The sequence below is a fragment of the Diabrotica undecimpunctata genome, chromosome 9 (assembly GCF_040954645.1).
Source record: "Diabrotica undecimpunctata isolate CICGRU chromosome 9, icDiaUnde3, whole genome shotgun sequence".
NCBI lineage: Eukaryota > Metazoa > Arthropoda > Insecta > Coleoptera > Chrysomelidae > Diabrotica > Diabrotica undecimpunctata.
The window spans coordinates 131,961,411-131,983,289 of NC_092811.1; the positions used below are offsets into that span (position 1 = coordinate 131,961,411).

Consider the following 21,879-nt stretch of genomic DNA (forward strand, 5'->3'; position numbering starts at 1 on the left):
CATTTCCTAATATTCCTTCCTACTTAGAAATCCCAGCTGAAACTAATTTCTTTCAATCTAACTTCAATATTCTTTATTCCCAAACCTAAGTTAATTTCCCTACTTTTGGTTATAACAACGCCATTCAAAATCAGAAACAACTTGCCTAATTTGATAAGCCATATAGGATTTTCACAGATGGGGCAAAATCCATTTTAGGAGTTGGTTGTGCGGTATATATCAAAAAAAATCAAGAACACATCCATTTATTCCGCAGAACTGTTTGAAATATATCAAGCTCTGGAGTGGACTATTGAGAAAAAAATGTCTTTTCAACAAATAGTAATCCTATCGAATTCAAAATCTGCGTTGTCTACTTTAAATAATTCTCATAAACATATATACAAAAACAGTATTATCGTCAAAATTTTAGAAAATCAACTAAAGCTACTCAAAAGAAATATTTTAGTCTCTTTCAAAAAAACTGGCTTAGTAGCAGTGATTTAGTCTCGCTGCGTAAACAAGAATTAAAAGAAAACTGGGAAATTGAATGGAATGCTTTCTGTAATAGAAGTAACAACCTTTATACAAAAATTCACCCTGTTTTACCTACTGCGCTTTTTGCTGCAAGAAGTCATCCCAAGGGTAGAGTATATTCAATGTTGTTGGATATACAATTTATCTTCATAATTTTTTTTATTTATTTAAACAAATATACCCGCATCAACCACTAAGGGTTATTAGCGGGGGGACATACACAAACAGTAAGATACATCTTGTTACATAAAAAAATATTTTTTACAATCTGGTATATAGTTTAGTCATTTTAAGATAACTTAATAAAGACTGTAAATTTGACGTTAGTATACGTTTTAAATTATCACTAAGGGCACACGCGATTCTTTCGTTCTGGTACACTGGACACTCAACAATCGGAGCAGCCTCCTGGTTGAAGATATGCTTGTGTGTAAGGAAAGTATGTCCTATTCGGAGTCGGTTGATGATGACTTGGTTTTTTCTATTATTTGGTAAGATGAGTTTGGTTCCTACTTGACTTGGACATTATTTGAATAAGAAGCTTAATGGATTTTATATGTGTAAAATAACCGTTGGAGTTCCACTGTAATATGAATGTGCTGGCCATTAACTTTTTATGTGTTAACTATTTATTGTTGAGAACTTGATTCTTAGTCAGTTTCGTCAGTAGAAGAAGGACTGTTGAGAAGCAGTTTCTTCTTCAATCTGGTGATATTGTTTTTTAAAGTTTTATTTTGTATTTGAGAATATATAAAGTTTAAAATTTCTTTTATTTCTTGGCTTTCATTTGAATAATTTTTAACAATGCGTTCAGGATGTTTTGAGTGAAGGGAATTTGCCAGAAAATCACATATTTCATGAAAAGTAAGTGTAAAGGAAGGGTTTCTATTTTCAATTTTTTCTTTAATTTGATTTAGAATAATTGGAATATCTTCTTGGGTTTTAGGCTTTTTCTTAGGTTTTTGAGTATCGGGAGGAGGTAGGTCATTTTCAAGAATTTCAGGAGAGGATATTTGTCTTTTAGTTGCAGGAGTAATTTCAGTGGTTTTTCTATCGCTTTCAATTACTAAGGAATTATCTTGGAATATTTTTGGTTGATTCAAGATTTGTAATTCATTGTTTGTTTGTGAGGAAGTGGTTTGGTCCTTTGTAGCTGATGCGTGATTTTGTATGGTATTGGGTTCTGGTTCCATTAATGTTTCGATATCTTCTTGGTATTGGTTTCGTGGTTGATCTTGTAGCTGATTATATTTTTCATTGGTAGAGTTATGTATATTCACGTGGTAGTCAGTTTCCATTTGATTAATTGAGTTTATTGATGATGATAAATAAGGACAGTCAGAATCGTGATGTCCGACAATCTTGCATCTGGAGCAGTTTAAACCATCTATGAAAATGTATAGTCGATATGATGTATTGTCGAATGAGATTAGAAATGAGTCAGGAATTGATGCATTTTCTAAAGGACTTATGAACATTTGCCTCCTAAAGCTAAGTACGTGGCTGTATTCTGAGTCTTGCATGCCTACTCGTAGAAACGTCATGTTGGAGGCGGATTTTATACCCATAGTTTCCCTTCAATTATGCTATTAGGTATAGTAGGACATACATTAGATATGATGAGTCTCTGGGCAGGGGTTATGTCTTCTTACTTCAATCTGGTTACCATCAATATTTATATATTTGTGGGAGCTAAGAAATTGATCAACTACATATTTAGAGTAGGGGTAGATGCAGATGCAGTTGTTTGCTATTTTGGATGCCCAAACAACATTTTTGGGCTGTACTATTGATCCAACAGCTTTTATATATTCGAAAACTTTTATTCCTTGTATGGTTGAAAGTATAATACCTTGGTCTTTTGAAGGATATTTGAAACTGTTTAATGCATTGGAGTAAGATATATGTGACGTAGTGGGTATATTTCGTGAGGTAGTAGCTGATTCCGGTTCATCCATCTTCCCGCTGAGAATTTACGTACATTGGCACAGAGGATCTGAAGCCGGACCTGGCCACTTAATAAAATTGAACAGCAGCCTAGCCTAATTACTTGTTAGAAGCAAGAACCAGCAAAAAGTTGTTGTCGATAATCGATAAGTTGAATTGAAATCGATAAAATATATTGCCTTTTAAACTTCTGATTTTAAGGTTATTAATAATGCAGTTTTGTACTCACAGAATTCTACGATTTTCAGTACACTGTCACATTTAACTTTAAGTTGCAAACAGTATAAAAATTAAATTTTAATTTTAATTTTAACTACCACTAATTAACAAATTTGTTAGAACCGATTTAAAGCTGTATGATCTGCTAGATATCGGGGCCGGACTCCTTCATAAATTTAATTTAAGTAAAACAGAACTTTGCGATTGTAATGGTATCACTGATGATATCAATCATTGGATGTTTGGCTGCATATAATTTAATGATGTGTTATTAAGTATCTATTGAAAAATCTAATAAAAGAACAAATACCTCTTCCTCAGTGTCAATCTTCTATTTTATAAATCTCTCGTCGTAATATTAGGCTTAACCAAATTTTTTGGGGTTATTTAAAAAGGACTAAAAGAAAAATTTAGGATGGAATGTGTAATGTGAATGTAAAATTCTAGCTTTGTTCCCTCTGTCTATCCTTATGATATATATTTACCTCCTAGCCGTTGCCTGTCTTGTGTTGTAATAAAGTCACTATGAAAGGCACATCAACGTGAAAAGTGTCACTATATTATGTAATCCCTTGTTGGTTTTAAATATTCACTTTAAGTTGGTTAGGGCCTTGAATGTAACAAACGAAGGTATGGTTTCTTATCAATCTACTTATTCTTGTGATACTGATGTTTACATTATATTTTTAATTTATCTCTAGGTGAAGTACTATTTTATTAACAAATGCAGTAGGTCAATACATCATTAACAAATTCAAGTATTCAAATACATTATCGTGGCTGTCAATTTATCCAAAGCCACTTTTATCATTAAACCAAAAAAAAAGTGCCATCATCATCATGACTACCCTAACTTTTGAAGCAACTCGTCTAGAGTTTTTTGAGCAGTAATCATATCGTGTGTTGTTTCTTATTGAGACATTCGTCTTTTTTCTATACTAATATAACACTTGCTATCCAAAATATCACATATTTTAAAGTTAGGTATGGTGGAGATATATGGACGATATACTGATATGCTTTACAGTAACTAACAGACAACTTGACCAATTCTTATCTTATATTAATTCACTCCATAGTTATATTGAATTTACAATGGAAACAGAATATAATCAATCCATACATTTTCGAGATTTAAAAATTATCCGACTTGAAAATAAACATGAGTTCTCCGTATTTGATAAACCTACCCATACTGATACGACTATACATAATTAATTATCCCATCCTACACAATATAAATCGGCAGCCTACCATAGCATATTACACAGAATAAAAGAAACTACCATGTCAAAAAACAACTTCGAGATAGAACTGAATATCACTAGACAAACAGAAATAACCAATGGGTACAATAAACAAACAATAAATATAATTTAAAACCAAAAACTGCATAAGAAAGCCCTGAAATTAGTCTTTCCAACAACAGAGATAAAACCAATGTACTTTCTGCTTGAATAAATATAAAGGCAAGATATCAGTAAAAGTAGACAAAGACATAAAAAATAAGGGAATAACACCAGCTTTCAGAACAAATAACAACCTAGGCAAATATATTAAAAACAACAAGAGCCAAAATAAAAAACACATTACTGAAACCAGCTCAAGAAAGTTTGATACAACATAGTTCAGAGGCTAAAAAACAAAGGATGACAGAAGAAATACTATTACAGATGAAAGAAAGAAGAAAATATAAAGGAAAAGATCCACAGAAGTATAAAGAAATACAACGAATAATTAAGGAAAAAATCAAAACAGCTAAGGAAATCGATTTGATGAAAAAATGTAAAGAGATAGAAGAACTAGAAACAAAATATGATATGAGAAATATGCACACAAAAATAAGAGAAGTGACGGGAATGGGTCGAAATAGACAGCAAGGATACATAAAAGACAAAAAAGGAGTACTACTAATAGATTTACCAGAGAAATTAAGACGATGGGAGGAGGAGAACTTTTCCAAGGAGGTGAAATGCAGAAAATACAAGAATTAAATCCTTTAGAGAGACAGAAGATCACAATAGATGAAATTGAATATGCTATCAAAAACTCTAAAGACAATAAGGTAGCTGGATTAGATGAAATACCAGTAGAACTATTAAAATTAGTGAAAGAGGATAACTTGGAAGTATAGGCAGATTTATTCAACCCCGTGTACGATACAGAAATAATACCACAAGAGTGGCTGAAGTCAGCATTTATAACCATCCCTAAAAAACAAGCAACAAAAGAGTTCTCTGATTATCGAACACTGAGCCTCATGAGTCATACTTTAAAAGTACTGCTGAAAGTAATACATAAGAGAATATACGAAGGGCTAGAGGAGGATATTAGCGAGACGCAGTTTGGGTTCCGAAATGGAATGGATACTCGAGAAGGACTATTAGCCATCAACATATTGATTCAGCGATATCGGGTTGTAAACGTTAATCTACACTTGTGCTTTGTTGACTACGAAAAAGCTTTCGATAAAGTAAGACATGAACAACTAGTATCAATACTTATGAACAAGCGCATTGACAGTAAAATCATAAATATAGTGCAAACATTATATTGGAACCAAAGTGCCATAGTTCAAATTGATGGGCAACACTCAGAAGAAATGAAGATCTGTAAAGGAGTTAGACAGGGATGTGTTTGATCGCCAATTTTGTTTAACTTATATTCTGACGAAATTTTCCAAAACACGCTCAATAATATCAAAGCGGGAGTTACCGTTAACGAAAAATTAATCAACAACTTACGGTATGCAGATGACACTGTGATTATAGCAACGAGTGTAGAAGATCTACAACATCTTATTGAAAGCACGAGTATGAATAGTGCTGAGATGGGAATTACTATAAACGCTATAGAAACGAAGTACAAGACGGCACTCTAAGAAGAACAAGAGCCAAAAGAAAAGCAGGTACACAGTTGTGTTTACAAATTTATATCATTTACTCACAAATTTACGTCAGTGATGTGGTGACTGACCAAAAACTTACATCGGTCAAACTGGTAGAATCTTTAAACAAACGCAAAACACAACACAATATTCTGTTTTTATTGGTGGTTTTTTTACATACAAGTAATGACGTCAGACATTATAAATGATCAGATAGGGGAAATGTTTAGGAATATTTTTATTCTTTAATCATTAACGATGTGAAATACAACGTTTAGTATTTTTTATTTTACAACAAAATAAAAACATTGACCTTATTTATCTCATTTTAATAGCGTTACATGTATTTGATATTAACATTTTATATTTTAGTTGGACTATGATTTCAATCAAAACAGCTTTGCTGTCACTGTCATTCAAGCCGAAGAATTACCGGCTCTTGATATGGGCGGGACTTCTGATCCTTACGTCAAAGTTTATCTTCTTCCTGATAAGAAGAAAAAGTTTGAAACAAAGGTTCATAGGAAAACGTTAAATCCCGTTTTTAATGAAACGTTCGTATTTAAGGTAAGTTTTTGTTTTTTCTATATATGATAAAAAAATATTTTAAAGATTATCTGAAAATAAAAGAGTTTAGTTTTTATTTAACATTTTTAATAATATTGAATTAAGTTTTTTTGTATTACATTGCATTTGACAAATATTCTGTCTTTTAGTATTTTTTCTGTGTCAGAAAAAGTTCAAGATTTTGTATAGTTCAAGAGCTATATTGTAGTATTACCATCACATAAAATTTGTTAGTCTCGGCTTTGTTCTTTCTTATCTAGTTTTTCTTATCAACTGTTTCACGCCGGTTATACTGCAGGTAATTGGTATATCTTCCATTAATTATTACTATTATATTAGATTTTTCTCCAGATCAAACAATTTTATCCCAAACCTGTATTATAATCCATTCCCGAGAGGAGTTGTTAGTTAGCCATCAGGTACATCAATACGAGTACAGTATTGTGCTATATATTTCAATTTATTTGCAGTCTTCTAACAATTATTTTAATTTATCTACACTAACACTAAAAACACAATTAATTTATAGAATTTATTACTTAACGCTACAATTTTATTTTGTCGATTAACCCCTTTAATTTAATTTCTCTTATTTATATTGTCGAAAATAGCTTCGGAAATTTCTCGATGTCGCTAGGTGTCGCTTTGAATATTCGAATTGTTTCGAAAGGTTCCTCGTGACTTCAGAACATAGGAATCTTGACATCGGTAGATTAGATTCAATATAGAGCAAATCTAGAGTTATTGCTAGCTACGGGTCTTATGTCTAGTTCTAAGTTTAGCCGACTGGTTATACCTTATTCATACCTATCCTCTTATTCTATATGTCTAGAGGCGCCACGTCGGAAATAGGAACTTCCTCGCGTAGTGTGTCCCATTTAGTTTAAAGCCTTTTTCTTTCCCGCACAGATTAATCTCTCCTACACCTGTCCTAACGCTAGTTGTTACTTTATTTCTTATTATAGTCACTATTACCTTCTTTCGTATACTTACTTTACGTGTTCATTTCAAACAATTAAATCTTTATTCAGAAAAGAGCGGTCTGAATGGCTGTGTCAGTTTCATCCAGAAGATCGTGTTCAGTGCAAGGTTTTTCCAACAAAGAGCAACTAAGTAGATGTGTTGAATATTGTACCTCGAATTACGGTATAATACCCCCTATATAAGTGGTATTGGAGCCCAACAATCTAAACGATCAGCAATTTTAACATTAATCGCAGAAAGGTCTTCAGGATCATCAATTAATTTCATATATATTTAATATATATATATATATATATATATATATATATATATATATATATATATATATATATATATATATATATATATATATATATATATCAAAATTAATAAAAGCCTTTTTAAAAATTACCTTTGGGAATGTAAGTGTCAACAAGCATCAGTCTCCATTTGTCCATGATCGTTTTACACTTGGACACTTCGACACGCAGACAATTGAGAGTCTTCCACACAGGGTAATGAATATGGCTACCAGACAAAAGTTCCTCTCGACGATTTAAAAAGCGAAGAATAACTTGTTTCTTTCGTTACAAATCTATGGCTACTTATTTTGGTATATCAGATGGAGCGATACCTACGATATAACTTGATATACGTGTCTAATATGTGCTGACTCTTCCTAAACTGGCGAGGTATAATTGTCAGTAGAAATACAGAGTGCAAGTGGAACCAATGGCATTATCTGACAGTCAGTTTGCTACTTTGAAACAATGTTCAGATAGTTGAATGGCAACGTGCGATCCAAAGTAACCTCCAGGTATTTAGGGAAAGTCAAGTTTTCAGGAGTTTCATTCCACCATTGAATGTTCAGTTTTCTAGACACGTCTGACTTAAGATAATTTGATTTGTAGTTTGTTGTTACTTTACTTAAGGCTTTAGTTAGTGTTGGCTTTACTTCCGCAAAAGTTTTTGCTTGTGCAACAATAGCTGTATCGTCTACATATATGAAAGTCATAATATCTATTGGTATTTGTTGGTCTTTTGTGTAAATAATATACAGTATAGGTGCCCTAAGCTAGTTCATTCTTCTGTGATCTCTGTATGAATGTTCTCTGTGATCTCTATGAACTCCGTTCTTACCATGTAGAGATTTGACAAAGCTTCTGTTCTGCAATAAGACGTGGATAAGACAAGCGAGTTTACTGCCTATTGTAATGTCATTATAGTATAGTTTTTGGAGAAGTCTCCTGTGATTTACGGTGTCATACGCAGCAGTGAAACCTACAAATATCGTCTGACATATGAGGTGTCTTTGGTACCCATCTTCGATGTGTTGAGTAAGATTTAGTATTTGTGTATTTAGTGTGTGTGTTTAGTATTTATTGTATTATGATTTTTAATAGGAGTTCACGATCCTATTAAGGATAATACGCTTAAGCATTTTGAAAAGGTGATTGGCCGATAGCTTCTGGGGTGGTTACGATCTTTGCCAGGTTTAAGCAAGGCAATGTTTGTAGCTTGTCTCTAAACCTTGGATAGCTGCATAGTTTAAATATATAGTCTTTTTCCATCATATTGATAGCACATTATGTATGCAAATCCTCAACAGGTCAAAAAACCATAGGCGTCACCCTATACTTGTTTTGAAATAAATAAAAAAAATTAATATTTTAAGATGCCGTCAACAATTCATTATCTTTTAAAAAATCTTCTCTAAAATAAGTGTCCACTAATCTCACTATACCTTTTTTGTGCGTAAAAAACGTCGGTATATATGCCACACGATTATTGTTAATTATACACGGGTGATTAACGAGAGAATTCAATGTTTCACGAAATAAATTCATGTAAACAGTAATTTAAAGGTGATTATTGTTTTCTATACAAGTTATCGCCTGACACAAAAAGAATACCTTCTTTGAACGATTACCTGGAAATACTGATAAGGCTTCACTAATGATAGTTTAAGTAGTTTTTATGCCACATTACAGCTTATGCCAATAATATAAATTAGAAATTGTTTGCATCTTCAATTTAGTTTGTGGATGTACATTGTTCATGTCTTACCTACCTACGTTTTTGGTGTCGATATTTTGTTATTTGCATTTAAAAATGACGTCGACAACAGGTTTTATCCCTATTAAGTGTAGTTTTAAAGGTGCCTTCAGTCTAAGAGAGAAAAATATAATATTAAATGTACACGATGCACTTGTACATCAACGCCCTTTAAGTAATGTTCGTGAAATCGTTAACATGTGTTCAAATATGACAGGGGTTGGAGAAGCAACAATTTATAGATTCCTAAAAGAAAGAAAAGGAGGAACTGTTTCATCTCCCAAGAAGAGTGGAGGGAATAAACCCTTGGAAATTGAAGAAATACATAAAAACATGATAAGTCGCAGCGTCCACTCATTTTTTTTAACAAAGAATTTCTAACATTAGACAAAATCCAAACATTACCAATTATAAGAGTTACCAATCATAAGCAACAAGAAATTATGGGGACTATTGAGAGAGATGGGATTTCGTTGGCAAAAGAATAGAAGGAAATCCGTTTTAATTGAAAAAGATTACATTGTATGTTGGAGACGAGATTATCTAGGAACTATTAAAAAGTACCGAGAAGAAGGGATAACAATTTTTTATTTGGACGAGACTTGGCTAAATGAAGGTCATACTGTACCATATCTATGGGTTGATACAAATGTGAAAAGTTCCGTCAGGCATTCATCGAAGGTGTATCTACTGGAATAAACAATATTCCCGTTGGAAAAGGACGCAGACTCATAATAACCCATATTGGAAACGAATACGGTTTTGTCAATAGTGGATTATTAAGTTTTGCCTTAAAATCAACCAAAGATTACCACGAAGAAATGACTGCTGACGTTTTTGAAGAATATTTTGAGCAAATGTTGGATTTAATTCCAAAAAATTCTGTCATAGTCATGGATAATGCTAGTTACCATTCAAGACTAGCAGAAAAAATGCCAACAACGGCATGGAAAAAAGGAGAGATAATCGAATGGTTGGATAAACACGCAATTGAGTACAAGGAGAATTCGACAGAAAAGGAATTATTACCTATTGTAAGGCAACATAAAGCAGCTTATAAAAAATATATAATTGATGAAATGGCATTAAACCGTGATGTAATTATTTTACGTTTACCCCCATACACTGTGATCTGAATCCGATAGAAAATATATGGTCTCAAGTAAAGGGTGAAGTTGGACGCAACAACAAAACTTTTAAATTAGAAGACTTACAACAATTATTAGAACATTCCTTATCAAAAGTAACTCCAGAAAATTGGAAAAATGCTGTTAGTCATGCTCACAAGGAAGAAAATAAAATGTGGAATTTGGATAATATGACTGACGCAATGCTGGAACCGGTAATAATTAACATTGGAGTTGAAGATTCCTTAGATTCTGAAGAAAGCAGTGAATCTGAAATGGAATTTGATTAAAATAATATTCATTTTTTTACAAATCGGCCCCTGTTACGGCCACAAATTATTTTATGTATAACCAATAAAATAAACATCTTACATTTCTTGCAAATTCATTAGTACCTGTTAATCTCCAACACTCTGACACTGGCAACTTTATTTAGGGATTAGTAACCCTCAAAACTATTATATTCTGTTCTGCTTCAACCTTTATACCTGGTGGTCATACTCAATTTAAAATTGTTTTCCTATATACGTCTGTAAACTTGTTGACAAATATCTATTTTTCATTGAGTCACCCGTATCAACAGTTTAGGGATTTGCATACATAATATGTTATCAATATGATGGAAATGCATACATAATGTGCTATCAATATGATGGAAATGGACTATACCTGATTATTATCTGAAGGAGTTGTTGTAGTGTTTTTGGTCTAAACTGAATTTAAATTGATATAAGGTTGAATGCTCGAATAAATGAACTTTGATAAAATAAAGGCAGATATCGAGCACAGATTTATTAATTAAACCTGCCCAAGTACTTCGCTCGCTAGAGCATCTTCAGGAGCATTTCGTCAATTTTGGGCTATCCAACAATCGCAGAATGTCATAAACATCAAATTAAACTAATGTTCTTAAACTTAATGTTCAACTTTATGTTTAATTTTATGTTTATGACATTCTGCGATTGTTGGATAGCCCAAAATTTACGGAATGCCCCTGAAGATGCCCTAGGGAGCGAAAGTACTTGGGCAGGATTTAATTAATAAAACTGTGCTCGATATCTGCCTTTATTTTATGAAAGTAAACTGAATTTGTTGTGTGCGCAGATTGCTAATGCTCGGAGCCAATATTATATTATTTTTTTTATTATCTAAATGACGGATCTAAGATCTACCACCTTAGCTTAGATCCGCCATACTAATCAATCAACCATATATGTTATTTTAACTTTTTGTAGAATCTGCCCTACTCCGATGCCATGAATAAGACCCTAGTCTTTGCCATCTTCGACTTCGACCGATTTTCTAAACACGACCAGATAGGAGAGGTGAAAGTACCCCTTTGCACAGTGGATTTGGCACAAACGATCGAGGAATGGCGAGAACTGCAGAGCGTCGAAGGAGAGGGTGGTCAGGTGATATCTTTTTATTTTTACTTTAACTTTATTTTAGAATTTAGTCCGGTCCTTGCTTCAATCGGATATGTAGGGGTCCGTACTGACCAATTGGAATGTTCCAACCCTAACATTCAAATTATCCAAAATTTAATACTATTTATAACATAGTAAACTCTTAATGCATTACAATCACCTGTGAACAGTCAAAGAAATGTTAAATTAAAATTGTCTACATAAGTTAAAGTTAAACTAAAAAATCGTAATATATCAAATGAGAAAATAGAAGAATATAGCACATTGGAAATAACGTTGAAACAGAATTGATATAAATCAAAAGATTGGGCCATATTTAATGCTCAATTGAACAAATTCAAATTCAACAATCCAACAGTGTCATAAAATAGTAAATAAAATCAAGAAAAGTTTGGAAGAAAAGAGTATGTGTGCCTCAGTATTTCTCGATATTCAGCAGGTTTTTGGTAAAGTACACTGCACACTGGTTTGCTATATAAATTAAAATCTTTACAGCCTAGCGATTTGTACCTTATCTTAAAGTCCTATATTAACGGACGTTCGTTCCAAGTAAAAAATAATAATGATTTCTCAACCTACCACTCAATCCAATCCAGAGTTCCTCAGGAAAATGTCCTTGGTCCCTTCCTGTACTTAATCTTTACTGCTGACATACAAAATTAGCCCAAATAAAATTTGGAACAAGAAGACGTACTGTTGAAAGTTGTGTAATACCTTGGGTTGCCTTTGGACCGAAAGCTGACCTGGAAGCAACATATTAACGCCAAAAAACTCAGCTCAATCTAAAATTAAAACAAATGAATTGGCTACTTGGCGGAAAGTCACAACTGTTATTGGAGAATAAAACACTGCTCTACAAAGTCATACTAAAACCAATATGGACTGACGGCGTAGAACTCTGGGGCTGTAGCAAGCTTTCAAACACAAACAATTTCCAGACCTTTCAATCAAAAACACTGCATATGATAGCTAACGCCCCTTGGTATGTGAGCAATGCAACCATCCCCAATGTTTTAGGAGTACCAACTATAAAAGATATCATATCACGCCAACAAGACCAAAATTCTTAATTCACACATCACAGAAAAAATTATTAGTGAATTGTATCAGTCACCAATGGAGGAACAAATACTGAAGAGGACTTGGCCAGAAGACGTGGTGGAGAACTGTCGCTGAACTGTCACAGAAAAATGCATTTCTTTTGAAGTGACCGATACAAAACCCGAACTTTATGCAAAAACTAATTTGAATAAGTCAACATATAAACAGCATGTATAAGACAACTAGTGCCAAAACAAGGACACATTGTATTACGTCTTCATCCACACCACCTTGAACTAAATCCGATTGAGAAAATTTGAGGAGTAGCATCAAAAAATGTGTCGTTCAAAATGTCAGGCGTTAGGTAGATAGCCAAAGAAAAATTTAACAATCTACGAGCAGATGTGTGGAAAAAAACTTCACGTTATTGGAGTAGAACAGGAGTACCATAGAAAAGAACATTTTATAGATGACGTGGCTGAATTGGTCATACATGTTGGCGAAGACGATTTCGACAGTTCGTGGTCAGACGGTGGAAGACGATGGAGGTGACCTAGGATGTGAATTGTTATACTCGTAGTGACAAAACCAGTGTCATTTGCTTAGTTTTTGTAAAAACTATTTTTTATATTTAGATATTTATATATTTTTAATACTAATATTACATTATCATGTATTATGATTATCCAGTCGGTTTATTATAAGTATATAGGTATAAATTATCACATTACTGTCACCGTATGGCACAATATGCAGAACGGATAGTAGGAAAATACCAGGCTGGTTTCAGAGGTGATAAATCGAGAATTCATTAGATTGTAAACCTGAAAGAAATTTTGAAAAAAAACACTGGAATATGGCAGCCTACGACTCTGAGAATTGAAGAGAAATGTTCAAAGCAATAAAAAAGCTAGGAATACCAAATCAGTTGGTAAATTTAAAAAAATTAATTCTTGAAAAAATTGAAGATAGAGTACGAATTCAGGGGGAACTGTTTAAACCTTTTAAAACAAATACCGGGCTGCATCAGGGAGACCCTCTCTCCTGTATACTCTTCAATCTGGCTCTGGAAAAAATAATACGTATGTCACAAATCACAATAATTGGTTCAATATATAATAAATATATAAAAAAATAAATAAATAATATAAATAAATATATAAAGTTGCTGATGATTTCAATATTGTTGGGAGAACAGAAAACGCTGTACGAGAGGCGTATGTAGCATTAAAAGAATCAGCTACAAAATGGGTTTAATAATAAACACCAACAAAACGAAGTATATGAAAATAAGCACCCAACCACAAATCTTACAACCACTTGTTATAGAAAATGACCTCATCGAAGCAGTGAACGAATTTGTATACCTGGGAGCGTTCCTTAGCGCTGAAAATAATACTACTGCAGAGATAAACCGCAGAATTTGCACGGCCAACAGATGCTATAAAAATACTAGGGCGAATCTATAGAGCAGTGCATGACAATAGAGTGTGGAGAAGACGATACAACTTAGAACTTTATAGAATATACCAGAAACCGGATATCGTAAAACATATTAGGACGTCTGGATGGAACAAGAAGACCCAGCTAGAAAAAAGCTCCTTGTTAGACCCATTGGTTAGAGAAGAAGAGGAAGACCTAGAACAAGGTTCCTTGATAACGTCGATGAAGACGAAATATGGGAATACGTGCTTGGCAGATGAAGGCGATGGATAGGGACGACTGGAGATAAATTCTTGAGGAGGCTAGGACAAAATGATGACATATAAGTTATTTGATTTGTAAATAATTTTTAAGTACAATTGTTTAGACATCTTAAAAATAGTTATACAGTCTGTGTCAACTCAAAATAACAAATTAAAAATATAAACAATAATTTTGTAATAAATAATAATAGGGATTTTGTCACATTTAATACCGAAATTTTAAGTCAAAATAACAAATTTCCTGCGGTTTTAAAAAATTTTGAACAAAAATCATTGAAAATATAAACGAGATGCACTTTAAATGCATTTTTGTTATACACCGATGCAATTTATCATTTATCACATGGGTTCGTAATTTCCTCATCTATACGTTTTAGTTTGGTTAGTATAATTTCACTTCCAGTACCTTTAACGTGAATTTTATCCCGCCTTCGCACAGTTCTATGCTCACCAGTAAATACAAGTATTCTAAAATTTTGACTACTAAATTACAAAACATGTGGAAAATACTTACATTTTAAAATAGTTGAAACTATCTACCAAAATAGGTTTAAAAACCTTTGGATTACATGAGAATTATAGTAAATTGTAAAATTATAATGACCCAAGGTCGATCTTGTGGGATTTCAGATAAAGAGAACGTACGTGTTCCATGCTAGAGAGGAGGGTGACCACTCAAACAATAGCTTAATCCAGATTTAGCCATACGACTCACACTCCCTCTAAGGGGAAAATTTACTCATCCGAGATACCTACGGTATCAAAAGGATTGAGCTCTGGTGGGACTCTTTCCGTGTTATCGAGCCCTAGGTGACTTGGTACGCTGAAATATCTCCCAAAAATTTTTGTACACATCTGGACGTTGAGAGTAGTACAGCTTTCTGCATGGTCTTGTAGACATGTTCATTCAGACTTAGCTTTTTTATGTTTTCTGGGAGGTTCTTCGGAATAACTCCAGTAGCAGAGAGAATAATAGGTATTGTCTGGGTACTTTCCATTCTCCACTGTCTTCGTATTTGAATTTCCAGATCCCTGCACTTGGCGATCTTTTCGTTTTGTTTAACACGAAGATTATTGTATTGTTGTTGGGTATAGTCACATCAATTAGTGTTGTTTGTCTCTTAAGTTCATTAACTAGTATGAGATCTGGTCTATTATGTGCCACTGTTTGGTCTGTGAGCACAGTACCGTCTCAGTATAGCTTGTAGTTGTCATTCTTAAGTATACTTTCAGGAACGTATTGATAATATGGGAGATGGTTTGTTTGGAGAAGTCCCAGTTTGATGGCTATCTCTTGATAAAGGATCTTTCCTACTGAGTCGTGCCGTTCCTTATATTCAGTTGCAACAAATGCCTGGCAGCCCCCAGTAAAATGTTGGATGGTTTCTTGGGCTTGACATCCATATCGACATTTGTCATTTTTAACCTGAGGGTCTTTGACGATATATTTCAAGTAATTTTTGGTTGGTATAACCTGATCCTGAATGGCGAGTAATGAACCTTGTTTTAGGGAATATCTTTCCTGATGTCAGCCAATAGTTCGACGCTATATTGTCGACATGGTCTTGACTGACCTCATTGGGATGTCGACCGTGCAGAGGTTTACCCATCCAGGTGCGCATTTTTTCGTCCCTAGTAAGATGGTTTATGCGCATTTCTGGTTCCCTCAGTTTGATTATTAATATTATTATTATTATATAACAAAAATGAGGGCAGAGGAGCGAGCTCCTAATATGCCCAAAAAATAAAGAAAAATATTCTTTTAAAACTAATACCAATTATAAAGTTGCAGTTAATTACATCATACAAAAATTGTGAAATAATAAATAAATAAATAATGTGGTTCTAAAATAACACAATCGTATAAATAAAATAAAGCGCTATCAAGTTTATTTTTAAAGATGTTGACACTTGGCAAGAAGTTCAACCTGGATCTTGCAATAGTTTGTTCCCTCTTTAATTTGTAACGATGGCCTCTTAATCTTTCTTAATCTTTCGTCTTGATTTACAGTGAATATGATGTTAAGATTCCCAAAATTATGTTTTAAAATACGAAAGGACATAATTAGGTCACCTCGAAGACGTCGCTGTTCGAATGTCGTGAGATGAGCCATGGATAGATAGTCTAAACTCAAAAATAGGTGTAATGTATATTAAGTAAAGTTTACTAACAGAGGTTGGAGAAAAACGTGTAAAACATTTACGGATCAAAAACAGTTTAGAGTTTGCACGTTTACACACTGACACCATGTGATCAGACCAATTGAAGTCACTGTTAATTATCACTCCAAGATCGTTGTGATAGGTTATCGAGTTTAAGGAATATCCATTAATAAAGTATGATAGTTGAGATATCCAAGATTGTAGTCATTTTCTTGAAAAAGAAACTCAGACATAGCTTTGAAATAAAGATCCATGACCTTGCCGATAATAGGAACCATGCTGATTGGACGATAAGATAATCATTGCAATTAAGTTTATTTCCTTTCTCCTATATTTCCAAGTGAATATAGGAGTAACCGAATCTAATTTCCAGGTGCATCCGGTGTAAAAGATATATTAACAAGAGTTTTAGACAAACGTGGGCACATTATTTGAGGAATGGTATATTTGGGTCCATCTGTAAAAACCTGAGAAAAAATAACGATAAACATTCCGAAGATTCGTTATTCGAAGAACATAAAGACCCGCCAGCTTTTTGAAGTAATGGTATAGAGACTTTAGAAGATAGATGTGCGAATGTACCAATAAACATTTTTACTATTACTACTTGCAATGATCGATTCTTCAAATTCTGTTCTTAACTTTAGCAACGATTGTTGGCTCGGTTAGAAAAATTACGGTGGGCAAGAAAATCATCAAGGGAACCAGTAAGTTTATATCTTCGCCAAAGTTTTCGCTTATGTCCAATTAAATGGGTAGCTGAGATGTTAATCCACGGTTGTAGTCGATTTCTGTACAGCTGTCGTTCGGTTGTATGATCAGAAATTGTTGTAGTAGCACTATGAAGAAAAGAATCCCACATTGACGATGGATCAGAGTGATTAAGATAAATAGATTACCAATTTAACTGTGATAAAACTGAATTAACCCTCAGGAAATCAGTAGTGGCGTACGTCACGAAATTATTTTTGCAAACCGGTGTTAAACTAAATTGAATATGAGCAGTAATAAGCGAGTGGTTAGAGAGACCTACATGAGAGGACACTTCAAGTGTAGAATTTAATTGATCGTCGTTTGTGAAAAATAATTCTAAAATTGACGGATTATTGTTGGCTCTAAACCTTATAGGTCCAGTGATCAGTTGTAATAAATTTGAGTTCATGATAAAGAAATAATAAAGTTCAATATGGGTATTGTGTGTAATAAAATTTATTTATGAATTATATTGTTGTATTAATTAAAATTACAGTGAATGAAAATTAAGTTAATCAGATATATTTAATGTAATTGTGAAAATTATATTATTAGCTAACAAAGTCAAGTTAATTGTTTAAATAAAGTTAATATATGATCTTGCATTTGAGTGTGCAATAATAATTTTGATAGTTTACTAGAAATTACGCATAACTGGGTTATTTTCTTTGCTTTTATTTATTGCAATGATTAGAAATGGCTGTGCTATATACATATAAATAAACAAGACATATTATTATGTACTTAAGATATGGAAAACCAAAAGATAATTTGAATGTTGGAAGTGGGACTCCTAAACCGACCAATTGGCAAGTGTGGGCTCTTACGTCTTACACCCAGTTCTGACCATTGGATGCTTGCACAGGTTACAAATAATTCTTTTGCACTTTATGCCTCAATTACGTTGGATTCTTCTGTTGAGTTTTTGTATGGTTTCAATCGAGACGAATAGTTTTGGTTCGAAATAGACGAGTAGTGAAGATTTGTATAATATTTTTATACTTTATATATTTCTATTTTTCAGCTTTTTTTAAGTAAAGTATATTAATGTATACGTAGATAAGTTGTTTGATATCTGGGAAGTTTTTGAATACGATAATACTAAGTTTAATGTATAAAAATTTATTTGTAACAGGATATTTCTGAACCAAAATTATTCGCATTCTCTTTAGTGATGACGTACTTTATTAAGTAAAATCGTGTGACTCTATACATTGTATAGATACGCTACGCTATAGCTACGCCTAAGAATTCTTTGGTATTACGTGGTTTCTACTCTTCTTTGTATCTAGAAAGCCTGAACACGAAAACAAGTGCATATAAACAAGTTGGCCGCTTTTGAATTTTGAAGCTAGAGAATATCATGAATTCAAAAAATGTCAAACGTGAAAGAAACTGGAGAGATAGAAAATGGAGCGGAAATAATCTTCTTCTTTTGGTGCCTATCCTCTATGGATGTTGGCAATCACGTTGGTCCATACAACTTTGTTGACAGCTGCTCTAAATAGATGTATGGTAGTCATTCCTGCCCACTGCCTGATGTTCTTCAAGCACGATGTCCTTCTGTGCTCTTGAGATCTTTTGCCTTCTATCTTGCCTTATTTCTTGTGGAAATAATATTAACTATCAAAAAATGAATACTTGAGTACTTAGGAAAGTGATGAATGGACGAAATACTCATTATTACAACTTATTATGCAAGGCAAATTTCGAGGAAAGCAAAATGTGGAAAGACAAGTTCTTGTTTAAGAACTTAAAGGAATGGTTTGAATTCAGTAGTGAAGCAGTATTTAAAACGGCAGTAGATGAGTTAGGGGGATTCCGACTCATGTAGGGAAAACAATGTAATTTGTGAATTAATTTGGATTAAAAATGGTGAATTGCTGGTGTCAACTAGCAGATCTATGACAGCTTTAACTTTTGGACAGTCATTAATTAGACCAGGGCGTATTTATTTTGAGGTGGACGTGAGAGGTGGCATTCGGATTTTTGCAAAAAAAGTTGCGTGATAACTTCTGTAACATCGATTTTTTCTATTTTCCATGCTTGTAACTTTAAAAAAATTCATTTTCGACCAAAGTCGTACTAAAATAATATACCTACAATTAAATTTATAAGATATCGATGTTTAAGAATGTTTTAATTTATAAACCTTTCTGAAAAATAGCAACAAAATCAAAAAAGAGGGGGAAACTTGCCTTTTCTTATTTAATGTTGTTCAACAATTTAGATTGTACTTAGGACGTTAATAATTCGTCTAGAAAATTTGTATAATATAATAAAACCAAAACCAAATTTCATTAAAATCGATTTAATAGATTTAGAAACAACGCTTTAGGCATTGTTTCTGAGAGAACGGTTCATTTTACAAAAAAAAAGTGCTAATAAATAATTTTGTGTAAAATTATCTCAGCTACAGCTTTTATTTAAAATATTTTTTCTACAACGTACAGATTTTTAGTAAATCGATTTTTTACGTTTTACTCTCCTACGAGGGGTGTGGTTTTAACCCGGGGGTAGGAAGATACTTTTTGCATATTTTTTGAGCTCCTAAAATTAATATTATCAGTAAAGTTCAGCTTGCTGAAAGAATTAAGAAAATCGCTTCATTAGAAGCCAAGAAAATACATTTTTTTACGTATACCGATTTTGAATTTTGAAATTCAATTTTATTCAATCTAATTTTTTTGGTTAAACCTAAAAATTAAACTGGATGTCAAACTTCTGAATGTGATAGCAATCTATGCACCAGAGAACAACAGAGATACCACCACAAGGGAAAACTTCTACGAACACCTTCAGACTGTAATAAACGAGACCCCAAATGATGAATATATAATCATTATGGGTGATTTTAACGCCCGTGTTGGCAATGATATAGTTCCAGGAATAAAACAGTGATATAATGAAAATATCAGAAATGAAAACTGAGACCTTCTGAAGGACCTCTGCAGCATAAACGAGATACGTATTAATAATACATCTGCCTCTCACAAAGAACAATACAAATACACTTTTGAACATAGTAGAGGACATGATCTATGATAGACTATATTCTGTCAAATAGAGAGTTACAGCCCTCTCAAATCTTGGATGTAAGAGCACTTACATCAGCAGAAATAGGAAGCGATCTTAAATTGGCATTGTGCAAAATCCGAATGAAGACGCATATATATGATAACAAAATACCAGAATAAACCACAACGATAAAAGTCGAAAGCTTGTAGGATGACTCCACAAGATAACTATTCCAAAAAAGAATAACCGAAAAAAGCAGAAACACATACGTCACAGAAAGTGATGGAGTCGAAGAAAGCTGGGCAAAAATTAAGTCTAATATCTTAGCCTCGGCCAAGGAAGTTCGTTGAAAGAAATTTAAATAAAAATAAATCGTTCCCAAGGCAAAGAACTTTACGATTTTGTACAGAAGTAAAGAAAAAATGTAAAGAAAAAAGCTTACCTGAAATACATGTAAACCAAAATACAAGAGTCATACCATAATTACAAGAAAATTGGAAACGAAACACATGCACTTGTAAAAAAAAATAAAAAATGATCACTGGGAACGCTTTTCGAAAGAAATGTAACATAATTTTTACGGTTTGCAAAAGGACATATGGCACTTCATAAGAGGTCAAAGAAAGGAGGTAAAGGAACTACTAGAACCAAAACACATAATAATAAAGAATACGTGGATGGACTACCTAAAAAAGCTCTGTGCAGAGGAAGAACAAACGACGCTAGAACTGAAAACACCAGAAATTACCACAAATAAAGAACTTAATATAAATGTACAGGAAGTTCGAAAAATACTTGAAAACCTGAAGTACAGAAAAGCAGCAGGTAAAGACGGGATACCAAATGAATGAATCTATAGAAATAGGTACAAAAATAAGACAAGGGGATTCATTGAGCTCCATACTCTTCAAATTTGATCATGGATGAAATCATCAAAAGTATTAACAAAGAAAGAGGATACAGAATGGGAGACAAAGAGATATATATATATATATATATATATATATATATATATATATATATATATATATATATATATATATATTACACTGTTTAGCTATGGAGACCTGGACAAAGAAGTGAGAGATCAAGTACAAAAAGCAAATATACTGGCAGGATGCCTTAATAACACTATGTTTATGGCGAAACAGACAATTACCACTGAGATAAGTCAAGAATTTATAAAGCCAGTGTAAGACTAATAATGATATATGCCTCAGAAATAAGACCCGGCACAGCCACAAAGCAAAGGCTACTGGAAACGACAGAGCTGAGAGTACTAAGAAGAATTAGAGGAAATACGCTGAGAGATCGAAAGAGAAGTAAAGACATTAGAAGAAAATATAACGTAGAGTGCATAAATGAATGGACACAAAATAATAAAAAAAGAATGGAATAACCACATAAGCAGAATGGAGGAGACCCATGTCGTCAAAATAGCAAGAGATAAGTCACCAATCAACAGAAAAAGTATCGGATGACCGCACAAA

The 21,879-nt window shown here is 33.1% G+C and overlaps 1 protein-coding gene across 5 annotated transcripts in view; it reads left to right on the forward strand.

The window, feature by feature from the left end:
• The window catches only part of LOC140451479 (synaptotagmin 1-like), a 132,337-nt gene that overhangs the window by 53,458 nt on the left and 57,000 nt on the right, over nucleotides 1–21,879 (forward strand). For all 5 annotated transcript variants that reach the window (XM_072545301.1, XM_072545305.1, XM_072545306.1 and 2 more), the window contains exons 6-7: nucleotides 5,942–6,136; nucleotides 11,517–11,693. In XM_072545301.1, coding sequence (XP_072401402.1) covers nucleotides 5,942–6,136; nucleotides 11,517–11,693 — 372 coding nt within the window. The remainder of the gene's footprint in view (nucleotides 1–5,941; nucleotides 6,137–11,516; nucleotides 11,694–21,879) is intronic.